General features: G+C 39.4%; 1 protein-coding gene and 1 non-coding gene across 2 annotated transcripts; both read right to left on the bottom strand.

Moving 5' to 3' along the window:
- LOC124161494 (protein takeout-like) lies at positions 1-27,214 on the bottom strand. Its single transcript, XM_046537823.1, has 6 exons — positions 27,065-27,214; positions 23,247-23,342; positions 15,943-16,090; positions 14,491-14,624; positions 3,201-3,353; positions 1-571 (listed from the first exon to the last, which is right to left on the bottom strand). The coding sequence occupies exons 1-6, from the start codon at positions 27,138-27,140 to the stop codon at positions 417-419; spliced, it is 762 nt and encodes a 253-aa protein (XP_046393779.1). The 5' UTR covers positions 27,141-27,214; the 3' UTR covers positions 1-416.
- Trnag-ucc lies at positions 18,088-18,159 on the bottom strand. Its single transcript has one exon. It is a non-coding gene; the product is annotated as a tRNA-Gly (tRNA).
- Positions 27,215-27,874: the final 660 nt, after the last annotated feature.

The following is a 27,874-nucleotide window of genomic DNA, read 5'->3' as shown; positions in this document are numbered from 1 at the left end:
TTGTTTTTTGCACTCATTTATTAGGAAAATCATTCAAATAGTTTTATTCATCAGGTACAAACGGAATAAACCACAGCCTTCAACTAGAGGTCATTCAAATGAGCGGTGTGATGCATAGCTCTTCTTACGCAAACAAAACAAAAATTCTTTTACAATAAAATGAATGTTTGCATCTTAAGAGACAAGCTATTGTATTTTGTTGCAATACTTCATCTTTACCCTTACTTCTGAATTGTTGCATCTGGATATGGCTTTGTATGGGTAGATTTTATGAAAAGTTTTTTGTGAATGCTGTTATCGCTAACTTCTCTGTAAGTTTTTTAAACACATGTACTGTATTTCACTGTATGATTAGATAACTTAAAATATTATTATGTTTGGGTGGGACTTTTGTCTTCTGGAATGTTCAAATATTCCTATAAGTCAGGGAAAATTTCATTGTAAGGAAGTTTCTTGAAAAGTTGCTTGGCCAGGGCCAAAAATAGTTCGCTGAATGCTTGGTTGAGGGCTGGCTCGAGTTCTGATAAGAACTCCTTTTGGTTCTCGTTCAAGAACTTGAGCATATTGTCACCTTTTCGGAAAGAGAAGATATAATAATTAGCACCCAATTATCCAACAACACAACAAGAATGCAATATATATTAGCATACATGCACATTGTGGAAAACTTTTATTTAAAATGAAATTTGGGTGTTTATTATTCTCAAATGATGAACTACAATTGTCTAAAAATTTGATTAATTGGATAAAAACTGTAGAGTTATATTTATAATCAATGGACACCCTGAAAAACCCGTGACTATCATAAAAAAACTTTTCATGTGGGTCAGAAAGATTAAGTTACCTTAATTTTTGCAGGATAATCTCCAAACTAATTGGACTATATTCTGCAAACAAACACATGCTATTCCATTCATTACACGATGTTTTTCAGTATGTAATTTTATTTGGTAATCCTTCCTTTGTAATTATTAAAGGTGCAGAAGGAGAATGGTTTTATGTATAGCTAATGAAGGAATGTACCCTTCTGTATACATGCTCTTAACTTAGCATCTTTTCTCCAATGAATAAGTTACTCTAATTAATTCATTACCTATGCCTTTCATTAAACTCAGAGCAATTAGACTGCCTTTATTTTTCTTACCTGCAGACCAATCTGAGAAAAGTTTATTCATTCTATTTGCCAGGAAAGTGTGAAATGGTAAATGGAGTAATATAATTAGCATTTACTTAAGAAGTGAAATTTCTACAATACCATAGCGAGTGCCACATGTTATTGGGACATTTGGGTCCTATTGTTAATATGTAAATGCATTCTAGCTGAAAAGGTCATTGATTTTCAACATATTGGTGGACATGGGCAATGAATGGAATAGTAGGTATTCGTTTGTAGAATATAGTCAGATTTGTTTGGCCATTGTCCTGTAAAATATTTTGTTATTTTTCATGCAAAGTAGTGCAGAAGTTTATATCATCATCAGCACTCTACCAACAAGTACTTGAATCACAGTAAATTTCCCATTTGTGTTTCGTCGCAGCCACTCTTACTCAGGTCAACCCATTCAAACCTGAAAATGTTCATCATGTGATCTTGAAAATAGGATAATTTTTTTCTGTGATATTTATTTGGTTTCTCTGATACACAAATGCATTCCTTAGGTACCTCTGCGACACAAATTCATGTCTGTTGGGTTTAAAATGTTGCAGTCAGCAATCAAATTACTGAGATTCCATGTTTATCCATTCCATTGATATTTGTGAAAAATGAGCAATTTTGTTATTATAATTTAATAATATAAGAGATCCTAAATATGGATTTTTGAAACTAAAGTTTAATGAAGACAATAAAGTTTTTTCGTCCAAGTACATATGCAGATGTAACTGTTACAACCATATCTATGGAGTAAGAGGTATTTAAAAGAGCAAAATAAAATTTTTTATATTTTCTCATGGATATTAGTTAATGTTGGAGACAATGGGGCAGCCAGGAATTTTGTTCAGGGGGGTCCAAAACCAGGGGGGGTAACTATCATTTTTTGAAAAGAGGGTAAAGGTAACACCCTCTATAAGTAGAGGGTGTTAAACTAATTTGAGCACTTTTCATAATTGAAAAACTTCATTTTTCAAAGAAATCCTATTTCATTCATAATATTTCAATGTTTTGTTTTCTTTTATGAAGCAAAGTAATTGTGTAGAGAAAAGGAATTTCTCAATTGGCCGTATAATTCTCCCACGGCTCGTCCACCTTGCAAGTCGATATTGTCACTGCGTTGGTGTGCGGGAAGGGGGAGAAATTCACCGCAGGGACCAAACACCAGCCTCTCAACCAGAAAGCCCAAAACACACACTCTCAACAAGCCCCAAACAATCACTCACAACAAACATACACAACAAGATCATTTGTGGGGGCTGTAGGGACCTCTGCTAAGGATTCTTGCTCCACAAAAAACCGGGAATCTCCACAGGATGGGCCAGTTAAAGACAGCCAGTGATCCGTAGAAACACGTGCACTCAATAAGCAATCACTCACACATTCACTCACCTGTGGATGACTTCAATGTTCTGGGAGAAAAAAAGGTTTTGCTCCAAAAGAGCGTCGCTACAGCCCCCACAAATGATCTTGTTGTGTATGTTTGTTGAGAGTTTGTGTTTTGGGCTTTCCGGTTGAGAGGCTGAAAGTGTTTGGTCCCTGTGGGGAACTTCTCCCCCTTCCCGCACACCAACGCAGTGAAATTGTTTCGACTTGCAAGGTGGACGAGCAGGGAGAATTATACGGCCAATTGAGAAATTCCTTTTCTTTTCTTTAATCTTTCGAGGCCGTAGAAGCTCAATCCCCATTTTTTTCCAAAGTAATTGTGTTCAAATATTTCGGAGGGGTCTGGCCCCCCCCCGGACCCTCCCTCTCGCTACATCACTGGTTTGAGTCCCTTAAGGAACGTTAAAGGGATATGAAATTAAGATTTCCATTGTCTTTAACAAATAGTTAGTACAATTTCTGGTCAATTGGGTTAAAACTGTGGATTTCTACTAATATAAACACTCATACTGATATGCAAAAAATTAAATTTTAAAAATGGATTAAAAGCAATTGGTGCTGCGATTTTATTTTGATAATTCTTCCTTGGTAACTAGTGTTAAAGAAGTAGGCAAATGGTTTTCTAATAAATGAATAAATACCCTATTGTTTAAATTGTACTTACTCAGTGTCTTGTCTCCATTGAATAAGTTTGTCAGGTCGATAGATGCTCTTTCAGAGTGGACTATGACGTCATACTTCACTGGCTCCATGAACGTCTTCCCCTTGGAGTTGGTTTGAGGTTTGCCCTCAATGTGCCATTTCACATCGACATCATCTAGTTTTAGAAATGAAACAGTTAGCGTTTTGGTCAAATTCTTGAACATATGTATGTACAGTATGTAAACCTCTTTACATCGTAATGGAGGGGACCAAAGTTTGGGCAATATGGTGTATGGAGGTTCACTATAGAGAGGCTTCAGTGATAGACACCATTTTTTCATATCCTTCAGAAATGAAGGCACTACTGTCTTTTAAACCACAATGTGTGTTTAAACAAACATGCATGCATTAGTGAACATGCATTTATTATTTAATAATTACAGAAAGCGTGTGCTATTGCATGATTTTTGCCATGATTCATGAGAAAACAATGAGATATCTCTTAATTCAATAGTCACATAAAATTATTAGAATAGTTGGATACCTTTTTTCATATTTACTGTTAGATTTCCTCTCATATGGAACAAATGGCCACAACTTATGATTAACGTGAAAATTACAGCATATTAAAGGTGTAAAAGGAAAAAAATAAGCGTGAAACATTTATTGCTGAAAATGTCATTTCACGTACGTAATCACAGCTGCATTAATGGTCGCTATTCGTCTCGGTACGATTTGCAGAGATAGTTAGGCTGTCTCGGGGGTGTCTCCTTGGTATGATAAGTGGAGGTTTTACGATATAAAGAGGTTCACTATAAAGAGGTGTGCCTATAAATTTACATGTAAATCTGACGGGACTATAGGAGTGGTATGAAGTATGGAGGTTTATGATGTAAAGAGGTTCACTACATAGAGGCTTTTTAAAAATTAGTGAACAACCATATACCGTGACTGTAAGATATCATCAATTATTTCTGAAAGAAATTAGGCAAACTATTTGAAATCAAAAATATATACTTATGGAAAAATTAGCCACTGGAGTACTATATATGATTGCTATAGGAAAATTTTTGTTTTGCTGTTATATGTGTACCTATGGCGCCCAGCATATGTTTATATTTAAAGAAATTTTTTATTATTATTGAGAGCATTTATTCTTTTGACGAAGGTAGGATTGCCTAGAAGTTTAAATGAATACCTCCGATCAGTCTAACCTTCCACACTGGCATGTAGGCAAGGGGTCTTCAGACCCCGGCTGTAATTATTTTGCCTTCTGTCAACTGTGCATCTGATAAGCCGAGATATTTTGCCAAAGGGATGGGTCTGGGGATTCTTTTTTCCCCTCACATAATAAAATACTTAAGTAAATGCTGGGCATAATCTTTTTAGAGCATTTAATTTTTATGTGTTAAGGGCTGGTGTCTTTTCACCCCCTACAGTAACCACCCCTTATGCCACACGGGTATTGAAGCGGCGGCTTGCAGGGCAGTATGTAGATGTAAATGAACCTGGAATTTGCCACAAAGTAAATGAATTTCATGTAGTCAGTGCATGGGGGGCCAATTTCTTTCCCACGGCCACATTGTAATTCAAGCATATTTTAGTGGGTTGATCGGCAGCATCATCTAGGATTTGAACCCAGGAACCTTTGGTCAGTAGGCAAGTGCTCTACCCATTTGGCAGAGTGGCGGCCTGGTGGGAAAAAATGGATCCCACGCTCTACATGTGTAATCTTCCTGCACCTGTTGCCAAGGCCGGAGCAAGGAGTTTTTTGATGGGGGTCAAAGATCAGTTTGCTGTCCCACCTTCCCATGACCCCCCATCACTTTCTCCCTCTCTCCATCCCACCAATTACATATATATAACACATCCGTAAGCTATTTTTTTAGATGCGGTAGTTGAAATTACAACCTGCATGTTTGCTATTAAGAAGTTTGTTAATTAATACTATAGTTCAATCTAACATATACAATTATCGTTCAGGATTTTTGTAGACAAACTACTCCAAAATGGCTGGACCGATTCCTATGAAATTTTGCGTGTATGTTCAGTAGGAGTGAGAATATGTTGTAAACTGTTTTTTATTCTTCATCAGGGCCCACTAGGCCCTGGAATGGGCCCTTAGTTATTTCCATAAGAAATACATGTAAAGTTCTTTTTTAATGACTGTAGACCTTTTTTCTTTTGCATATTTAAATTAGTGATAATGGTGACATCAAGTTGTGACATATACCATTGGAAATAAAAAGATATGCACATTCTTATTCTTGCAATCACATTTCGTTTTCCACACGATTGAAGGTGAATTTAGAAAAAAAAACATAAAAAATGCTAAAATTTTAGCGTTTTTTGGCTTACTGTCCCCTTGACGACCATCAGTATTGTTTATGTCATTTGAAATCTCTTTCTATCACCATAAATTATGAATGGTATTTTCTGAGGAGATGTTTTACTACCATGAATCCCTATTATTTCGACAGATGTGCCAATTGAATACAAATGGGTTCAATTAGATTGGCATTTGCAATGACAAGTCTCTAGGCCAAACAATATTTTTTTTTGTGGCTTTGAGACACACCGTGGTATTCATATGGATAATTATAGGTGGCATGTTCATGCATGGGTAAACAATCCAATTTGTTTGTATAGTCTAAAGATAGATTTACTAAAAATATCGTACACTCCATTGAACTAAGAGGCTGATAATGTTTTTTTTAATCGTCATTATTCATGATAGAGATGTACATTTAAATTTTTAGATTACAAGCAGGCCAACCAAGCAGGTCTGATGATGGTATACATATACAACTGCAAACAATGGAAACAATAATTTCTGTACATCGTGCAAGGGATGAACTTACACATACCCCAGGAAAAAGTTTTGTACCAAGAGTATTAATAGGTAAGAGTAGAATCCTTTTAGTTATGTTTCACGAGACCATGTCAAAGGTTTTGTCTACCCCGGCAGGATTAGCATTCACAAAAGTTGCATGACGTGACATGACTAATGGTAATGAAATACGGACGCAAAGGACGCGTTGTACACAACCAAATGTAGCACTACGTGATTTGGGAGCATAAGATGCACCTACGAACTAACTTTCATTGACAAATAGACAGCCTCTTTTATATGAATAAAAGATAATAAAAGTAGAATGAATTTAACCAAGAATCGACTTTGCCGGAGATACCAACGTTCTCTTTCTCTGGTGATTACGTCACGGACTCTTGCCATTCGGGTCACCACATTTAAGTTCCCCCTCCAGTTCGCGTGATTCGTTGTTCTCCCCCTTATTCTTGCAGTTCCCTTCCTCAGTGAGGCTATCTTTCTGAACGAGGTGATCCGACGAAGTGCTAATGATGTCACCAATGCCTAGGAGAGCTTATACTTTCATTTTTCCACGGTCGCCCGATTTTTTGGGTCTTCAGGAGGGCAAGTCGGTAACTTGGGGCGCCTCGAATGGGAGAGAGAGTTCTCGCCCAAAATTGTCTCCCGACCCAAGTCCGTAACTCGGTAGAGAGAACTGTTTCTCCCGTTCGGATGGGAGAAAACTCGCTCCGATGAGTAGTATGAAAAATTTCTAAGGCGAATCTGATATTGGAGCTTGATTTATCGAAAAATTGACCGTGTGCAATTTTAAAATGTTTTTAATTTTATTTCAAACTCAGCCATGCAAATATTTTCTCAATTGAATGCATAATAACCTCATTATGACTTACTAAAGTCGGGACTACTTTTTTGACCGCGCGCAGTGATTCCTCGCTTGCAAGCGGTTGCAAGGCTAAATCCAATTGCCGGTAAATGTTGCTTGTCACCATGTAAATTCTTCATTTCGTATCAATTACAACCTCACCAACGTTGAAAATTAAGAGTATATTTCAAATGTGAATACAGCTTTTGCTCGCTGCTTGCAGATTTGTGCAAACATCTTTTGTGCCAAAATTGTGTTTATGTCAATGTGACAACTCCCGTAAATCTTCTGCTGATAATCACAGTGCCAGTGGTTGCAATGTACAAAGTTTGGAAAGGTTGAAAAATATCGGCTAAGAGTTGTAATTATCAGTGCTCCATCGTGATTGAATTGTAAGCAGTGTTATTACCATATCGATTAATGTCTGACAGCAATGTAAACATTGTCAGTGGCGTGTTCACCTCCGTTGTTCATCGTATAGGTACATTGACATTTCACGATCAAGCTATCAAGATCAAAGCTGTGTGTGAAGTTTCTTTTTCTAGTGTATTAACGAATAAAAGTGAGAAAAGTCACCTGTGCCTCATTCGTGGGCTAATTTCTGGCTTTAAGTCAGTGAATTAATAGTTGTTTTTATCATAACGAGCTTAATGATTGTAAGTTGTTCGTGATGAATAAAAGAGTGGAAGTGATTTCCAGTTTTTTATATTTTATTTGCCTATGTCTCACTTTATATTTACGGTGTGTGTGCTAGTACTTAGTTTGTGGATATTCATTTATTATTGAAGTACATTAGTATAGCTTGTGTATGTGTTGACAGCGGAACCGATTCGCGATCTCATATGTGTGTGCACACGGTTTTGCTGAGCAGTCGTATTCGTGAAACCAATGAAATGGTGAAACTCTGTTACATTGTCATGGAATAAGTTCTTTTAACAATAAGGGCTTGTCTTGTGTTTCATTAACTATCTATTGCTTTTCATAGGTAGTATTTGTTTAGAAGTTATTTTTCATTATTTAAAGTGCGTTTCTTGCGCTCTCTGAATTAGCATTAGCTTTCTAAAACCCGCTACTTACACGAAAAGAATTCAGAGCTACAGATAATTGTTATTTCATACGATTGCGGTGTTTTTGCCTGCTGTTGAGGCTCTCCAGCTAAGCGTTGGTGATGGATTTTCAGGAGGAAGAGAATCGGACCATCGAAGGACGGATAGGGCAACCTTCTTCGCTAATGCGGCCGGAAATCTTCCTCCCTCGCCTCAAACGGTTTCTTCCACTTTCGGTTAACTCGAGTGACTATTTAGAGGGTAGGAGGTTGACCTTTTTCTTCTTCAGTTATTTTCCATTGCATTTTCGAGTGCGGTTTTTGATATTTTTGCCTTGTTAGCGTTTTTCATGTGTTAGGTTATACTTTCACCAAACGCATTGCAACTGATCACACTTTTATCTCAAGGACTCATATACTCTTTTTTACTTATTTATTCAAAGTCTATTTATACTTATTTATTTAAAGTCTATTTACGCGTATTTATATATTGTTGTTAGTACTTTTATTACTTATTTACCTTTATTTATACATTTTTGTTAGTCTATTACCCTTTTTATAGCTTTGCTCTTTCGTGGGGATCATATTGCGGGGAATTTATATTTTAGCTAGTTAGTTTCGTCTTTGCTCTCTTGTTGATTATTATCGTTAATCTATTTGTCCCACGTTAAGTCATTTCTTAATTTCGTTAATTAGTCTTCTTTGGAACTATATAGTTTTCTAGTTTTAAACCCATTAATCGACTTAATCCATATCCAGGTAACTACATTCCCTTATTTACGTTTAAAAAGAGACAAGTTAGTAAGTTTATCGGTTTGTTTTACTCTCTCTCAAATATCTATTAAGCGTATCTCCCGTCAGGTAAGCTTTTCTGAAATCCAAAGTTGCGATAGTGATAGGATGCCTTCGAATAGGTCACCCGTTGCCGGAGTTGAAAACGCCGGTGAATGCGAGGCTCTCGGAGACCGCATTACCGCGTTGGAGACGATGGTGCGGGAACTTCGGGCCCGGTTTGAAAGGGTGGCTGATACCGCTGAGGGGAATGGTCCAAGGGGTGGTTCTTCGAAAGGTCGCCGTGCCACAGGGGCTGCACGGGTTCGCCCGATTGCAAATAGCGGCTGGTCGATCGAGAGCCTTCCTCGAGGTCCATCTCTCGATGACGGGGTCACGTCACCCCGTAAATCTGAGTTTTGGAGGGTCGTGTCTCGGAGGGACGGTGGTAGTGTCACTGTAAGACGGTGTTTGGGGGATGCTGAGGCAAATCCCGTCCCCGTCTCGAACAGGTACCAGTTGCTGTCGGATGGAAACTCCGAGGTGCCTGACGTGCCTACCTCTACCCCGAAACCGGCACCTAGGAAGGGGCGTCAGAGTGGGAAGGGGGGGATCATAGTGTTAGGGAGTAGCAATGTCCGTCGTGTGATGGTCCCGTTACGGGAGAGGGCAGACCGCGAGGGTGTAAGCGACCGTGTAACATCATGGTGCATCCCTGGTGGCGGTGTTCCTCAGGTGACGCAGGCGGTTGGTGCGGCGGTACGGGGCACGAAGTGCTCCAGACTGCGGGTCGTGGCTCATGTCGGCGTCAATGATGCCACCTTTCGTGGATCTGAGGAAATTCTAGATTCCCTCCGGGATCTGAATTCCGAAGTGAAGCGGGTGGGTGGGACCATTGGAGTCGGCATTGAGCTTTCGATTTGTAGTCTTGTCCCGAGGATCGATCGTGGTTCTCTGGTTTGGAGCCGAGTGGAAGGCATAAACCAGAGGCTGCGTCGTTTCTGCACGGACATCGGAGCCTCCTTCGTGGACCTTAGGCCGGCAATCCGATCGTGTCGGATCCCTGTGACCCGTTCGGGAGTCCATTACACGGCCGAGTCGGCTAGTCGTGTAGCGAGTAGCATATTTGAGCACTGTAGGTCTTTTTTAGAGTAGAGAGTAGGGCAGAGTGTAGATATATTAGTGGGTTGAAAAATAAAGGGGTAAGTTCAAAACTTTTCACAGACAAAGATTCTTCCAGAAATGAGAATAGAGAAGTAGAGAGAAAAATCAGCGTTTCAGGTATTACATTTAAGCACGAGAAGCGTCAGTCGAGCAACACGTTCAAAGGCAGTCAAGGCTCAAGTCATTTTGATAGTGTGACAATAAGACATGCATTTCCATTTATCAGCGGTATAGAGCCTGTGAATAGTCTATTCGACAAAAGCAAATCAGAATTATTCCCGAATCGCAATAATACTACTTCCGAAGTTTTAATCGTGGCTGTGGTTAATTGCGGTAGTTTAAGAAATAAGATTCCCGAATTCCACCATTTAATTCATAGTACGAAGTGTAACGTCATTTTTGGAACAGAAAGTTGGCTAACAGATGATGATTCAGACAATGAGATCTTCCCAAAATCGTTCACTGTTTATCGGAAAGATAGAATTAATCGAGTTGGGGGCGGAGTTTTTATAGCTGTAAAGAATTCAATCGTCAGCCAAGCGATAACCGTAACTGATACCAGCGTTGAATCTGTGTGGTTTTTAATTAAATGTCCAAAATTTAAAACTATTTTATTATGTTCGTATTACAGACCACCTAACTCAGATATAACGTCAATGTTGGATTTTCAAAATGAAATAAACCGCGTAGCATCCAAGTATCCTGAAAGAAACTTGATTGTGGGTGGAGATTTCAACGTACCTTCTATAGATTGGGAGACTTATAGCTTCATTCCTGGCGGGAGGGATAAAGTGATCTGCGAGGCTTTATTACACACTTTCACATCTAATTCATTTTCAAATAGCATCCGCACCAAACAGAGGAGAAAATATTCTTGATTTATTAGCCACAAATATACCACATCAGGTAATAAACGTTGGCACTGTCGAAGGAATAAGTGACCATAGGGAGGTAACTGCAAAGTTTTCTCTAAATACCGCTGTAAACTTTAAAAAAGAGCGTAAAGCTTTCATTTTTAAAAGAGCTAATTTTGATGGGTTTAAGAGTCATCTGAAAAATGCTTTCCCCAAGTTTCAAGAATCAGTATTAAAGTTAAATGTAGAGAATACTTGGAAAGCTTTTCTTTCGCTCGTAACTTCGGGAATAAATAGCTACATCCCTAGTAAAATAGTAAAAGAAGGCAGCGAACCGAGATGGTACGACGCGGAAGTGAGAAAATCATTGAGGCGACAGAGAGCGTGTCATGCTAAAATGAAAAAAGTCAGCACGGATTTATCCGCTAATGAACGCGAGCTAATAATTAAAAAATATAGGATGACTAAAGCCGCCACGAAGGAAGCGTTCAGGAATGCGTTCACGAATTTTAAAAGAAAAACACTAGTAGAGCAGTTACAGGATAACCCAAAAGCATTTTGGTCATATGTTAGGGAAGTTCAAGGTAAACGATCTACCGTATGTTCGCTGAGAAACGACAATGGAGATGTGTTGACAAGCAGTTACGTTAAAGCCAATTTATTAAATTCCTACTTTAAGAGCGTGTTCACGGAGCCTTCCGAAAACTCACCCGAGACCGATGACAATCCCTGTATACATAAGATGTCAGCTATTGACATTAGTACGCTCGGAATAGAAAATATATTGAAATCGCTTAGTCCAAATAAATCACCTGGTCCAGACGAAATCCCTTCTCGCGTATATAAAGAACTAGCCTCAGAACTTGCCCCATACTTGCAGTTAATATTCAGTAAATCCATCAAGCAACACGAAGTACCTAATGACTAGAAAATCGCTAATGTAACGCCAATATTTAAAAGTGGAGACAAGGAACAGCCATCTAATTACAGACCGATATCTTTAACGTCCATCTCTTGCAAAGTCCTTGAACACATCGTAGTCAGCTCGGTAATGAAACACCTAGACGCGCAAAACTTATTAATGGGAACTCAACATGGATTCAGGAAAAGCAGATCGTGAGAAACTCAGTTAGCGCTTTTCGCCCACGATATTTTAGTCTCCGGGGAAGACAACATTCCAGTAGACGCGATTTTTCTTGATTTCAAAATGGCATTTGATAAAGTACCCCACGGAAAGTTAATAATAAAACTGAAATCTTATGGTCTAGACGAAGATGTCATTTCCTGGATTAGAGAATTTTTGAGCGACCGCGTCCAAAGAGTAGTATTAGACGGTGCAGTCTCCAATGAGGTTAGAGTCACTTCTGGCGTTCCTCAGGGTAGTGTCATTGGCCCACTTCTATTCCTTCTTTATATAAACGACATTGGCGAAGTAGTGCAGAGTAAGTTACGATTATTTGCAGACGACGCTGCAGTTTACAGTGAAATCCGTTCCAGCAAAGATATAGATGAACTAACTAATGACCTTGCTGCTATCCAAGCTTGGTGCGATGCTTGGCAGTTAGAATTAAATTTGGGAAAATGCGTCGTAATGAATTTCTGGAAGAAGAATAACTCCCTACAGCGTAACTATATCATTCGGGGCACCCAACTAAAGGCAGTCGAATCCGTGAAATATCTAGGGGTTAGACTCAATAATGATCTATCGTGGAATAAACATATTCGAGAAATAACCGCTCAAGCTAATCGTAAAATGGGTTTTGTTAAAAGAATATTAGGAAAGTGCGACGACAAAGTGAGAGAAATTAGCTACTTTTCCCTCGTTAGACCACATTTGGAATACGCTGCCAGTGTTTGGGACCCTCATGAAAAAGGCTTAATAACAGAGTTAGAACGCGTGCAAAGAAGAGCTGCCAGGTATGTGAAAGGTCGTTACGATAGTCTTGTTAGTGTAACTGACCTCTTAGATAAACTCGGATGGGAATCTCTGTCGGACCGTAGATTGAAAAATAGACTAAACCTTTTAGATAGATTCAAGAGCAGTGTCTTTTCTGACGAAGTTAACCATATCTTGCGGACGCCAACGTACAACGGAAGATCAGACCATATAAATAAAATAAGAGAGATAGATTGCAGAACAGACAGATTCCGAATGTCATTTTTTCCACGATCAATAAGAGATTATAACGGCAGCAATAGAACGCGTAAATAGATTGCATGACTTGTAGCGTAGCCTACTAACCTATGTAAAACTTAATGCATGTTTCTGAATTTCTATTCTATATTCTATTTCTAACTGCATATAGTAGTATAGTTTGTTATTATACGGGACGTTTCTTGGACGGTGTATTGTGCATGTGGGAGTCCAAATGCATGCTGCATGCTGGTGATTGATCACCCCCTGCCATACACCCTAGAGGTGGCTTGCAGGGTAATTTGTAGATGTAGATGAACGGTTTATTAATATTCCGCAACAATTTCTCACTGGTGTTAATTGCCCCACTTCTCTTAAATGCACCTCATATACGAGCAATAATATTCTATGATTTGAAAGAAAACGCGCCATATTGAGAAAATACAACAAAACACTGTCGAGATACGCACTTTCTCCATGGGAGAAAGAGATACGTCGTGCTCTTGAGGGGGACGTAACTGAAGCGCCCGTCTGGGGCGCCAAAGGCGCTTGAGGGGGCTTACGGACTTGGGTCGAGAGACTAGTACTCTCCCAGGCGACAAATAGTCTCCTTTCTCCGGCGGGGCGCCCTAGAGACTTGGGGCGGGCGACAACTCTCGCGCAGGCGCTTCACGAATCTCCTTTCTCCCATATTCGGGAGAGAACAGAGTTACAGACTTGCCCTCCAGATGCCACGTTAAGGAGTGCCGCACGCTGTTAGATCGAGGGCTGGACTACTAATCGGTTGGTATCGGGTTCAAGTCCAGATTCTTCACTCTGGCGATGTTATATTTTTGGTAGTGAGATGATGAGACATTGAGTAATTACTCAGATTCTTGTTACTTGATAGAATTTATAAGGAATTGTCTGAATTTAAGTCATTTTTTCACTTTGTGCACTATGAGTTAATGCTCCCTACGATTTCGTGGTAATGAATGGCTGTATGCTTGGACGAATTCAGCATCAAATTGAGTGGTCACAACATGGGTCCATGAGTATAGAATATCCCCTGGGAGATAGGAGCGTTCTCTCTTGTCAATTTTTTTGTAGGAAGTCTATGCTCAACGGTAAATATAAAAAAACTCCTCTCATGTTTAGGACTTGGAGTTATTTATTTGCATATACACTCCCTTTGCGACTTTACGGGCAAAGAACAGCTACAAAACTAATAGAAATAATAAAAAATGGATAAAATTTGGGGGATTACGAGGAAAAAACCTTTCAACCAATCTTTCATAAGTTCATAATTCAAAAAACAAAAAGTTTCTGCCCGTTTTTCATGAGTTAGTGACGTCATCAAAGAGTTCTCGTTCATTTAGCTGTTTATGGAGAATCTTTCATGGAAAAAAGGAATCCCATGAAACAGAAGGAATAATAATGAACCATGCGGGTCCCATGCACAGAATCGAGGAGTAACGGTGGGATCGAGTGCGTTACGTCACCGATTTATTTGCTAAAGGGTTAGGTCAAATTTCGTCAAAAATTGCTCAATAATAAAGTGATGGATCGAAAAATAGAAAAAAATACCTCGCGTCTCTTTAATTTTGAAGTATCATTACTATAGGCAATCGATTTACATTGTTGTACGAGCAAATTAAAAAATTAATACTTACGGTAGGTTAAGTTGCTGAGTCCTTTTCCTGTGATTGGCAGGAGGATTATTCTTCCATTAGCTTCATAAGGTCCTGCCACGGTGTAGTGAGGTATTTTTAACTCAAGGTCGAATTTGTAGTTCTTAGGATCAGCCCTGCGAAGAGAAACGATGGTATGGGTAGGAATTAGCTTGCATCGCAAGGCAGTAAAATGGTATTATTTTAGGTTAGATCAGAAATAATGTCTTTCATTTTCGCGATCGCTAGTGAAGTCACTTTAATAAGATGGTATTCCGTAACGATTGGACTAATTTTTCAAATGTGACTAAGTTTAAGTCTTCGTACTGTAGACATGTTAATTTGGAACGAAAGAGGACTTTTCAATGTGTCAGAGTGACTCCCATATGTAAGCAGTGTTTGTGCTCAGAATTGTATTTATTGTCGCGTAATATATTGTCTTCAAAGAGTAGTGTTGATTTATAAGATTTTTTTCTCGAGTTAATTTGTTTTTTGCTGGTATATTTTGTAACTGTTAAATCTAAATCAAAAACCTACTTTTAGTTTTTATAAGACACAGGTTTTAATAAGGTACATGTTCGGATTAAAAGAATATTTTCGTTTTTGTAAGGTACTGGCTATAGAAAAAAAGGTGTCCCAAGTAAGGGGGAGGTATCCTTAACTTGAGACATCAAAAAATAAGGAAATATATAAATAAAAATATATAAAAAAGAATGGTGGATTGACTACTACTTATATTCGAAGTGCTTCAGTATTTCCATTTATGTTATATCATAAATACTGCTCCAGGTAAGGATTGGTGACTGTAGTAATTGTATTTTATTATATTAATTCGATTTAAAACCATTTTACTCGTCGTTTTAGAAAAATGAAGACATCGATAGCATTTAACATACCCTTAATTGATAATGAAATTTTGAAATTGTTTGCAGCACTGAATCGGGGTTGTTGAAGGTCAGGGTAATCTGACAGGCACATTAGGGGATTTGAAATTGATCGGCATGGAACCTCGTCCATGGCATTGCAGAAAGTGTATATTATGACGGGCAAATCATTAGAATTGCCGTGCTCTATAAAGAGCTTGGTATAATTATCATGGGGTAAATTTCTATGCATGGTTGTTTTAACAAAAAGTAAGGGATCTTGAAATCGCGAATCTTATCTCGATTATTTATGGCTGCGGTTTTACGACTACGGGTTAAATCATAGGTGTAAATAATGTCTTGATAAATTCAGTTTTTTCTTTCTCGTCACCCCAATTTTTAGTGTTGATTAGTGTCTTGTAGTCTTCAAGAATTAAATGCAAAATTTTTTGCCCAACGTTTCGGCATATTTTTATACCTTCATCAGGGACATTTTGCAATGAATATTATTTGTAAAACAGTTGTATATAATCCCCAAAGACCCACTCTCAAATTCACTAAACAACGTATAATCACTAAGGTTGATACTTACTTGGCAGATATCATTCGTCCTGTTCTCAATCCAGTGTGAGTGGTGTTGTCGAATTGCAACTTGAGGCCCACAGGTCCGTCTCCCGTGGAGATGATCAGCTGAGGCACAAACAGCGGGTCAATAGAAACCATCCCCCACTCAGGAATACCTGAAAAACGAGATAAAGCGAAGCAATTGAATCCATGCGAAGTGATTTTACCCTTAATCGGTCGCGTCGCGTCATACTGACCCGACTTGATTTTCTCAGATGATTTTTTAAATCAAATAACGTCGTTCGAAATTGGAATTTATTCTAGTCTATTATTTTTTGTAATCCTACTGCTGAGTAAAGTTGGATTTTCAAAGAGTTTCTCTGTTTCGCTGCAACCGATGTTTTGAATCGACGCGACCGTGAGCAAATAGGATTTTTTCCGCCTTTGATTCGACGCTTTATTCTGTTTTTGGCTTATTATATTCGTCATAAATCGATTGATTCGATTTATTAACGAAGTTGAAGCAGTTTGACTTCGATAGGAGTCAATAGTCGTGGATATATCTCAAGCGGCGATTGTTGATTTAACGAGTAACTTGTTGATTCAATCTGCTGAGTAAATGGTGGCAAAATTCGCATTATTTTCATGGTAAGAAATTCTAGTTGCCTGGAAATGTTTTCGTGGTGCAATTAACGTGCATTGTGATCCATGGAGAGGAAACAAATATGAAATTTCGGTGAATAGTCCGTCGATTTTGGTTTATAGTTGCGCGTAAAATAAAAGTTCGTCTCAATTAGGCTGTCATCTTGAAATATCTAAAAAGATATTTGGTAAAATTATTATATTGACGATAAATTTCCTAATGGCTGCACACGATAAGATGTGAATTACACTCAAAACAATGTTACTACTAATTTATAACTCAGAGAAGGTTGTAAAATTTGAATGGCATTAGTAGACAGATAATATACTGAATTTACAGCGACGTCTTATATCAGCGTCCATCATCCGGGTAAACGTCGTCTGGGTTGACTTTTTCGTGACTTCTGTATCGTCCTCTGTCTAGTCGATCAGATCGGAACCAGAAGCAAGGGCCGACGCGACGTTTACCTGGGAGATGGACGCAGGAGCTATCTATAGCGGTTGCAACCAACAAATCCTCCATTCGTGATATGAGCCGGAATGAGTGGGGTTCTCACTTCATCGTAATCCACTCCTTCGATTCAGTTCAAACATCGCATTCACTGAGAGACATTTTGAGAGACATCTGCCTTCCTAAAGGCGTCGGTGGTTTAATGGTCAGCATAGTTATCTTCCTGCCAATCGATCCGGGTTCGATTTCCGGCCGACGCACTTTTTTCTTTCGCGAAATCAATTTTCAAAATTTCTGCTCAATATACACAATATATGCGGTTATTTTGTACTCACAAATATTTTGATTGAAGTCAACGTATAAAAGTATATGCATTCCCGTACGCTAATTAAATGAGTTTCTTTTCCATCAACTAGATTTCTTGACTAGCTGAGGGCAAACCGATTGTCGACAATTGCACCACTACCGATGTCCACACGATTATCAGTTATTAAATCCAAACTCCTGATAGAGCTATGACATAAATTAAAAAATAAGTTTCAAGATTTGGGAAAAATTAAAATATGCGACACTCAGGAAAAATTTAAAAACCCAGTTAGATAGGTTTCAATAGATTGAGTGGTCAAGCCTTATGATTAATGAATTCATGTCAGCCCCATATCATAATATTAGTGTCGATAATGATCCAAAATATACAATTCAACGATAATTTTTAAAATATCCGATTTTCGAAAAGTAAAAAAAGAGTGTTAAGGGAATGAAATTTCTCGACGCCAATGAAATCATATTGAGTAGAGAGGTAGATAGCATTCAAGTGGCGAAAGAATTTGCTAGTTATAAAATGACAGTAATGTGAAATGAGGTGGTGATATGCCGAGGGGTACAAGTGATTGTTTTCTCAACAGGGTTAGGTAAAGTTATTTGTTAGAAGAAATACACAAAAAATTGGTTGCCTTGGCTTCGAACCCGCTCAAATTTCATCCAAATGCGTGAAGTAGTATGGTTGTCCTGTAGAAGTATGATGATGTTGCGCGTTTGAAGTTTCAGCTGTTGAAAAAGGACCAAGGGACATAAAAATAGTGCGTCGGCCGGGAATCGAACCCGGAATAACTGCTTGGAAGGCAACTATGCTGACCATTACACCACCGACGCCTTGGAACGTGGTGGAATTTCTCAAAAGCTGTGTTCGTTTGCATGCTCTGTCAACCGTATCGAAGGAATGGTTTGCGGCGAAGTGAGAGCACCCTTCAATCATTATTTGACGCGCCGGCCGTGAGCTGTGCCCGTAAACCATGTGCGCCCTTATCACCCACTCGGCATTACTATCAATAATTGTGCGCTTTTGTTTGGTTGTGTGTGTAGTGTAGTGTTTGTGTGAACAGAAACTTTAAACCATAAATTGTGTTAAGCATAAGCATTTTTATTGTTATTTATTCATTTTTTAAATTATTGTTTTTTTTTTATTTCAATATACATATGTTTTGTGATTTTCTCTTTTTTTTTGTATTTCAAGTAACAGTTTTTTCATTGTTATTATTATTATCAATCAAGAAAAATAATTTTCAAATTTTTTACAAATGATGCAGTGAAAATTTACTAATTCTACTTGAAGGAAATACATAGGAAAGACTCATATACGAGTAATTTGTTGAGGCAGTTTGTATGTTGTTGGATCATAATTTCATGTGTATTCCATATAACCGATTATATTAATAAACTGTCATGGCAGCATACTCTTTCTCTCAATTATTATTATCCCGAGGAGACGCAGCTACTCCAGCTTTAAAATATCTGACATGATGGAATTCTCTCAGGCAAAAAATTCCGGAGGTAAACCAGTACCCCATTCGTATCACCGGGCGGGGACTACTGCAGAGGGTACATCGGTCAGTTGTGATAAATATATGAGGATAGGTATATGGAACATGAGATCACTTAGGACTTGCGGTAGCATAGGTAACCTTAAGGTGGAAATGGAAAGATTGAATATCGACGTGCTAGGAATCTACGAAATGAAGTGGCCTGAGGAGGGAGATTTATGGAGTGGAGGCTATAGATTTATACACACAGGATATCTAAACCGTAATGCTGGGGTTGGGATAATGCTCAGAAAGAGCGCTGGAATGCGTGTGAAAAGCTTCCTACAGTACTATAAAAGGATAGTTATGATAAAGTGAGGGACTAAGCCCGTAGATACAGGTTTAGATGCCTACGACAGACTACAAGGATGAAGAAGTTGAAGATGTCTACGATGATGTCAGGGAAATAATCAAGCAGGTGAAGAAAACCTTATTGTTTTAGGTGACTGGAACGCTGTCGTCAGCGAAGGTCAGGATGGAAGAATAATCGAAAAATGTGGATTAGGAAATCGCAATGAAAGAGGAGAAAGGCTTCTGTCATTCTGCACAGAGCACAAATTAGTAGTTGCCAACACGTTATTTAAGATCACATGCGAAGAATATATACATGGAAAATGTCAGGAGACAAAAGACAATTTCAACTGGACTATATTTTAGTGAGGCAGAGGTTTAGGAACCAGATAAAGGACTGTAAAAGCCTCCCGGGGGCAGTTGTCGACCGTGATCATAATTTAGTAATGATGAAATGCCATCTGAAATTCAAGAAATTCAAGAAATCAGCGAAGAACGCATGACAATTAGAAAAACTATAGGAGCCAAAAAATCAACAGACGTTTTAAGAAGTGGTGGAGAGCAAGATAGGATTCGATCAGACTGAAAAATCAGTGGAAAATAGCTGGACAAATGTCTAAAGTGGGTTTGAGGAGGCCGCTAGAGAAGTTCTTGTGAGGAGAAAATGTGTTAAGAAAAAGCCATGGATCACGGAAGAAGTCCTAGACCTCATTAAAGAACGGAAGAAGTATAAGAATACGAATACTGAGTAAGGACAAGCTTGTTAAAGGAGGATTAAGAACAAGATAGACCGCAAAGCGAGGAAAGTCAGAGAAGCGTGGATGAGGAACATATGCGAGGACGTGCAAAATAACCTCGTACAAGGGAAAGTGGAAGCGGCCTATAGAATAATGAGGAACCATTTCAAGGAAAGAAGCGCAAGATGTAATACCATAAGGGACAATAATGGAAATATTCTAATTGAAAACGAAGACAAATTAAGGAAAGAGATGGAAAGGATAAATGGAGGAGTTAGACAACGAAAGCAAATTCAGCTCAAAAGTTATCGAAGGGGAATGTAGAGTGGAAAAGTATGGCGTGGGAGCGAGCATCTTAAGATCGGAATTTGACGCTGCAGTAAGAGACCTGCGAAAGAATAAGGCCCCAGGAATAGATGACATACGAGCAGAGCTAATCAAAAATACAGGAGAAACTCAATTGTATAAAGCTATCTGCAATATGTACTCAACAGGAGATTTACCTCGTGACTTCGAGAAGGGAATCGTGATTCCCATACCCAAAAAGAAGATAGCGGAGAAGCGTGGCGAGATATGCATCGAAGAATCTGAAAAGAATCATTTACAGGAGAATTGAACGAAGAGCAGAAGAATTCGGAATTTGTCGGCCTCGGTGGCGGTGGGGATAAGTCCTCTCCTACCACACCGAAGGTCGCGGGTTCGAGTCCCGCCAGGATAGGTTTCCCCTTCCATAACATGGGCGTGTGTGATCGTCTGTCGTTGATTGTTTAAAACTCCCGGTGTTAAGGCCACATTGTGCTGTTTTCGGGGTAATTGAGATAAATAAATTCCTGGATGAGGACCAATTCGGATTTAGGGAAAAGCAAGTCCACAAGAGAAGCAAGCATAAGCTTGGCAAGGAAAGCATAAGCTTGCAGAGGTGAAAGAGTTTTCTAACCTGGGAAGCCGAATTACCAGCGATGGACGAAGCAAGAAAGAAATAGTCAGTAGAATAGCGCAGGCGAAGAGGGCCATCTAAAAAAAGAAGAAGCCTCTTACAGCTGAGAGTACAAGCATAGAAGTAAGAAAACAATTCATCAGATGCTACACATCGAGTATGTTTCTCTATGGAAGCGAGGCTTGGACGTTGACAGCAGCAGAGAAGTCAAGAGTGGAGGCATTCGAAATATAGTGCTATACATAAGAATGATGAAGATAAAATGGATTGACCGTGTGAGTAACGAGGAAGTGCTAAGGAGAGTGGGAGAAAAGAGAAGTCTTCTAAAAACATCAAGCAGAAGACAGAACAACTTTGTTGCCAACATTGTGAGGCATGATGGCCCGATGAAAATAATCGTCGGAGGACAGGTGAAAGGGAAGAAGGGCAAAGAAGGACAAGAAAGCCCGTAATCAATTACATTGGACAAAGGGTTATGAAGGATGTAAACGAGAAGAAATACGTCGCTATGAAAAGGCTAGCGGATAGGAGAGAGGAATGGAGAGCTACGTCAAACCGATCTTAGGATTATTGACTCATTGATGATGAGTTGATAATGACGCAGAAGTTGAAACGCTTCTTACATCAGTAGAGATTAGTGGAAAGTGTGATCTTTTTTATTTACACAATGTATTTCCACTATATGATAATGTTGCGTTTGAACTTCTGTCTGTTGAAAATGGGCAAGGGAAATATAAAATTACGTTGATCGGGAAACGAATCCGGATCAACTTCTTGGAAGGCAACTATGCTGACCATTACTCCACCGACGACTTACGTTAAAGATGAAATTCTGGCAATTGCTTTTCCTTTGTGTGTTATTCCAACCGGGAGTTGTTATTATAAATTTCTTCCCGCTGTAGTTATTGTAAATTTCAGATATTTCTAGCAAGCAGCCTTTTTCAACCGAAGTTCAGAGTACCCTGCGGTTTCAAATACTACAAATTGTATTTTTAACCTAAGTATCAACCTGATTTATGTTGTACTGTAGAAATTACTTTCATATTCATTATTTTTTTCACAATGACGACTTGAAATTCGACTCCCATCGTGCATAAGTTTAAGCTTGAGAAATAGTGATATCTGTTTGATTTACATCTGAAGGATCGAGTTAAAAATAGTTCTTTATCAATGAACTTCATACCCCGAGTCAATAACGTACAATAACGAAGTTTAACAATATTTTTACGGGATGGATTAGTTTATTTTTCCAGGTTTAAAAATACATGTTAGAAGTTTAGAGTAAAATATAAATACGAATGGCGTTAGGCTTAATCACTTTCATGGCATCTTCATCGACTAACTTGCTCTACTAAATTATTCTATAGGAATACTCATGTGTTGTAATGCTTATCCACGAGGGTGTATTGAAAAGTAAGGTCACCAACGACGCGACGCTATTTCTGAACGCGAGTCGCTAGGAAAAATTTGACTACAGCACTGAATTTCTTGGTTCCTCTGCTATAATTTAAAACCACTCACGTTACCTTAGGCCACTTAGTCGCTGTGTAGCAGTCGTTAAGGATGAGGCTCCCGCTTAGCTCGCCCACAAGGTGTTAACTACGGTAAGTTATTCGATTTTTGAAAGCAAAAATGTTTTCCCCGATAGAAATTCGTCACCAGTTTGTGGAAGTATATGATAAGAAGTGTATGGCCATCAAACGTGTGCGGAAATGGTGCCGGAAGTTTTCTAATGGACGGGAAAACGTCCATGATGAGTAGCAGTCGGGGAGGCCGAGTTTGCTAGAATCAACGACGGCTTGAATTGATGACGAGGAACGCAACAACCGGAGAATAAATAAGGTCTATATGAAGGGTGTGGTAACTTCTCCGTGCAGAATATTGCATCGGAGGTCGTCTGTTACAACATGATGTCTGCCAAGTGTGTCCCTGAGCAGCTCACCGATCGACACAAAAAAGCGCGTCCACATGTGTCACATCAAACGACCGCCGTAACCAACGAATTCGGATGGGATATCTTCGATCACATTCTATACTGCCCAAAAGTTGCCCCGAGGGACTTCTACCTTTTTTCCCGCTTTCAAAAAACTTCTTGGGGGACAGCAGATCAAGTTAGACGAGGAAATGAAAGACGAAGTCGACAGTTGGCTTCGCAACGCGGCGAGAGACTGGTACGACGCCAATATTAAAAAGCTGGTTACAAGGCTGCAAAAAGTAATTGACCATCAAGGCGACTATGTAGAAAAATAGCTAAATGCTCAGCCTTTCCATTGATGTATGCAAAGTTGAGAATATATTTATGTTTCATTTTTAAAGAAATAGGAGACCTTACTTTTCTTTGCCCCTCGTAAGCATGGGCTCAAATAATTATGTAGGTGTTAAAAAATGCTATAATAATAATAATATTTCACTTACCGTCCGATAATACTGTATTTAGGGCTTTTTCCGCACTCTTTTTGAAGCATTCCTGAAAGTCTTTGTCCTTTGTCTTGCATATGGTGAATGTGTTTCCTGAAAGAATAGATTTAAATTTGGTTTTCATTATTGAAAAAAACAGTGTGATACATTAAATTTATCCTTATAATGTACTCATCCTTGGCTCAATGCTATTTCACGCTGAGTCTCTGTAAAAATGCTTGAACGTGCGTTCTCCACTGAAAAGTAAATCGTTTGCATGAAAACTTTTCGAGACGAATAATAATTGTTATAGCTAATCAGTTGCGCTTCTCCACTTTTATTTTTATTCTCTGTTGTACTTAGTGGCTGAGATGTTGGTAGTCATGGTGTGTTAATCCTATTTTTAAGGTCATTTGCACCTTGAGGGAAGGGAAGGGAGGCAAGGGTGTGGAGAAATGAACCTACTCCCAGCAAAAGGCGCCAAGGGGTCATCAGTTTAACGTCCGTGAGAATAAAATAAAACGGTAACCTTCCACACAATTTTATTTCCAAAAGTACCGACCCGGTTTCGACACCCAGTGTCATTATCAAGGTACCAATTTGGCTTTCCAAGTTCTCCCCGCTCTGTGAATACATAGATGTTTTTAATTTCTGACCTTCCCCAACACCCGCTCCTCTCCTGGTTGCTATGACTTCTCTTCCTAGCTCCCCAATTCACTGATTTACGTAATTCCTAGTCCCCCCTCCTCCTTCAAAGACCTTCCCTATTACGCATTTTTTTAGTCAAACTGTCTCCCCCCTCCCTTACTACCCTTTCGACCCCACCTTTCTCTTGCTGGACGGTATATATAGAACTTGGAAAGCCAAATTGGTACCTTGATATTGACACTATCTGTCGAAACCGGGTCGGTAGGTACTTTTGTAAATAAAATTGTGTGGAAGGTTACCATTTTGTTTTATTCTCATGGATGTAATACATTTCCACCAGATATCGCCGGACACTTTGAATTAAGTTTAATGTCCCTTTCGATGGAAGGACTTGAAGTGATGTCCAAAAGGCATTCGAGCAGGGATCGGGGGGCCTCTGAAATTTCTCTGCCCCCGCCGGGAATTAAACCCTGACCGATTGGGTGGGAAGCCAGCACATTAACCCGATCCCCTGGAAGGTCGTACTTGGAATAATAACTTAAACTCCGTGCGGATGGTAATGTTCAAGTTCAGAGATTGAATTTCTACATGGTATGGCGGATTAATGAATTATTCAATGTTAACTATAGAGGTGGGGACAGGCCCCAGCTATGTATACATCAATAGGGTATAAAAAATTCATAAGATAGCAATAAGAGCCCTAAATAATATCAAACCAAATGAATCTAGCGAGTAGCCATTTTTATTAAAGACGATACATTAGACCTTTAGCGATGAATGGGCCTTAAAAAAGCCAGGGTCACTCTGAAATGCCTGAGTCGGATAATTCTCGCAGCCTACACTCACAGCCATTGCCACTAGCTCGACGGAGGACACTGGGATCTAGTTCCCTCGTGGAATTTCTTCATCTAGTTTCCCACCAGGTCAAGGCCTTAGTCGTGGTCGGCGTTTAGAACCTCGTCACGGAAATGAACATATCTTTCATTGACCAATGTATTATTTTTTTTTAAATTCTCCATCAGGCTATAGAACTTAATAGTACCTATATGATAGAGAGATGCCTCAGACATTATATATGTTTATGTGAATAAATTTCGTACACATCTTGTACGAAAATTTTATCGTTTCCAACTGAGCAATTTCTATTACATAGGTGCTAGAGACAGTTAACAAGAGTTTAATTCGTAGAAATTTCACGTTTAAGGATTATAAAATAAGTTTTTGACCAAGCGACCCGTCAAGAAATTGGAAAAAATATTTGGAAGACAGATTTTTTTTCGATTCCATTTTTATTTGCGCTATCGTTGGGGTGGTGCGGGCCACCACTAGCAAAACTTGTTGAAAAAGTATTAACCAACTCGAAAGCATGGAAATTGTGTATAGCTCCCCACTAGTCTATATGACTTCGAATAGCTACATGATAGAGAGTTACCTCAGGCATTATTTTCCTTCATGTGAATAAATCATTTTCATGTCTGGTATGTAAATTTTACCTTTGTAACCTGTATATATTCCAATACCACGGTACAGGTGACAATTAGCAAGCTTTTATTCTGTATACTTTGAACATTTGAGGATTATAAGGTAAGTTTCAGAACCTCACCAATGAATTAAACTTATCTTTTGATAAGTATATTAATCTGTTCAATATCCACATTCGAAAACGAATCATCATTAAACTAGCAAAACTTTAAACTAAGCGCTCCGTTTGGCCGCGAGTTGGACCTGTTTCCGATGCTCAGCACAACTCATGAGTTGAAATGTTATTTCCACCGGAAATCGTCATGTATCCAAGGCAACCGGCAACAGGGCAAACTTCCGGCCAATCGGAGTGCCTGGCTCAAAGTTTCTGTAGTTTGAAAATGGTGAGTTATCGACCAAAACATCATTTTACTTCTTAATTTTTACGTTTCATTTCTCTCTAGCGTATATATTTGTGTATCTAATGCCAGCTATTTAGGGATTATTATTATAGTACTCTACCGATTAAGGTAGGTTTCCATTGAGTACTAAAGAAGTAATTTGGGAGCCTCCCTTTCCTTCCAGCGCTGCCTTTTTCAATACACTGCAAGGCCTACTCTCTTCAATTTATCTGAAAATCCTATTCTTTTCCTTCCCCTCCCTCGTTTCCCTAACATTCTACCCTCTAACACCGTTTTCAACATCCCCTCCGTGCTAAGAACTCCCTCCATCCATACCTTCTGTCTCCTGCGTATCTCATCTAAAAGCCGCCTCTCCTCACCCACCATATCCAGCACTTCGTCGTTTCTCCTCCTCTCCGTCCATTTCCCCTTCTCCATTCATCTCCATAACCACATCCTCCAATGCCTCCAATTTTCTCCCGTCCTCTTTCCTCAAAGTCCACGTTTCCCCACAGTAGAGAGAAACACCCCACATCAAACATTTCACTTACCTTTTCTTTAAACTTCTGCATAATGATCCTCTCAGAAGCTCCTTGCCGTTCATGAACGCCTCCTTCGCTAATGTATTTCTCTTCCTGATGTCCTTGCTACTCTGTCCGTTTTCCTATAATGTGTTGCCCAAATAGTTGAATTGCTCTACCTGATCAAGTTTTTCCCCACCTACTTTAATCTTGAGCCTCAAATTCCTCGCTCGCAATGCTTACAAAAGCGCATTACCTTGGTTTTCTTGCGATTAGTTATCATAATAATGGGATTAACGCTTTGAAGAATATATAAGAAGTAATAACACTTGTTAAGATTTCCCTGGCCAATGGCGATTATTTCCCGGGATTTGACCGGCATTTTCAAGTCGGAAAATAATTCAAAATGACTCCAGTTCATCTGTAACATTAGTCAGCTTCATTTTGTTTCCTGCTGTCACTGGCTATGGAGGATTAAAATTACGTGACATGATTTTTCTCCACCTTGAATATATACAGGGATAACTTGGAGAAATTTCATGAGAGCGAAAGTAACTTAACTTGAAAAATGTTTAAAGATTTCACTAGTGGAATAAAAGGTCAAATCAAGTTCGGGGTATCTCTGCTTCCGGGTTTTCCTTGTATTGTAGCAGGCGTTTGTAGAGGCATCTTCAAACCTGAAAACGCATGCTGGAACGCTGACGAAACTGTCGTTATGACGATGAATCGACGCGGAGGACAACCCGGAAGGCGACATTAGCCTAATATACCTCTCCGCGTCCATCACCAACTGTGGGTAACTCACCAATTGTTCTCGCCTGACCGCACTCGATGAAGAGCGCGAACGCCGCTATCGCCAATGGAAACCTGCTCCCGTACATCCTTGAGATATATTCCTCTGCTCCTCCTTCTGAACACTTCTGCTGCTCCTTAATACAAAGAATAGTCGGCGGATACCCACTGGTCTCCTTATATACCTTTCCCGGCCGCAGTTTCCTTTCATATATACCTATATAGATAGAGAGAGAAGGAGGAGATATGTAATTCTCACCCTCTTGGAGGGTGGCGCTACGGGCATCGAAGTCACCGACGGCCTATGACGGGTGTGGGGGCGATTGCCATTGAATTTTTTCCAGCTTGCGAAGGGTTTTTTGCTCAGCGGGAAAGGAGAGACAGTCCATAGTGGCGGAGAGGCGGTCATTAATAATCTTTACGGATGTCATGGCCGAGAAGCACCCTCGACCCGTTCCTCGAAGATCGCTTCGTTTTGATTAGCTCGTCATCATCGTGGCGTCCGTAAATCCCTCCTCCCACGCTTCCTGCAATCCGCAATCCTCAAGGCACTCTTTGCAGCATCACTGAATCACCGTGCAGTATATTTAGATTTCATATTACAGCTCCACTATATTTCCAGGTACGAAAGAAGCGATAAATTAAAAGGGATATTTTGCCGAGCGGATAGATATGGGTAGTCGTTTTCACCGCGATACCAGCCTTACTAGAGAACATGGCAGTCACGGGCCAAAATATGACCATCTAATTTGCATTTCTTGATTAAAGCTTTCGCGGCTCAGGGTGATTAAAAATTGACATACGGGCGTATGTCGCGTGGCAT

This window comes from Ischnura elegans, chromosome 6 (genome assembly GCF_921293095.1).
Source record: "Ischnura elegans chromosome 6, ioIscEleg1.1, whole genome shotgun sequence".
NCBI lineage: Eukaryota > Metazoa > Arthropoda > Insecta > Odonata > Coenagrionidae > Ischnura > Ischnura elegans.
Note: the sequence above shows the minus strand (reverse complement) of the source record. Positions and strands in the feature narration are given on the sequence as shown.

Coding starts and splice junctions, on each gene's coding strand:
- LOC124161494 (XM_046537823.1), bottom strand. CDS start 27,140: ATGTACGGGAGCAGGTTTCCATTGGCGATAGCGGCGTTCGCGCTCTTC. Junction 23,343..27,064: donor CGGTCAGGCGAGAACAATTG/GTGAGTTACCCA, acceptor CTATTCTTTCAG/GAAACACATTCACCATATGC. Junction 572..3,200: donor CAATGGAGACAAGACACTGA/GTAAGTACAATT, acceptor CTTTCCGAAAAG/GTGACAATATGCTCAAGTTC.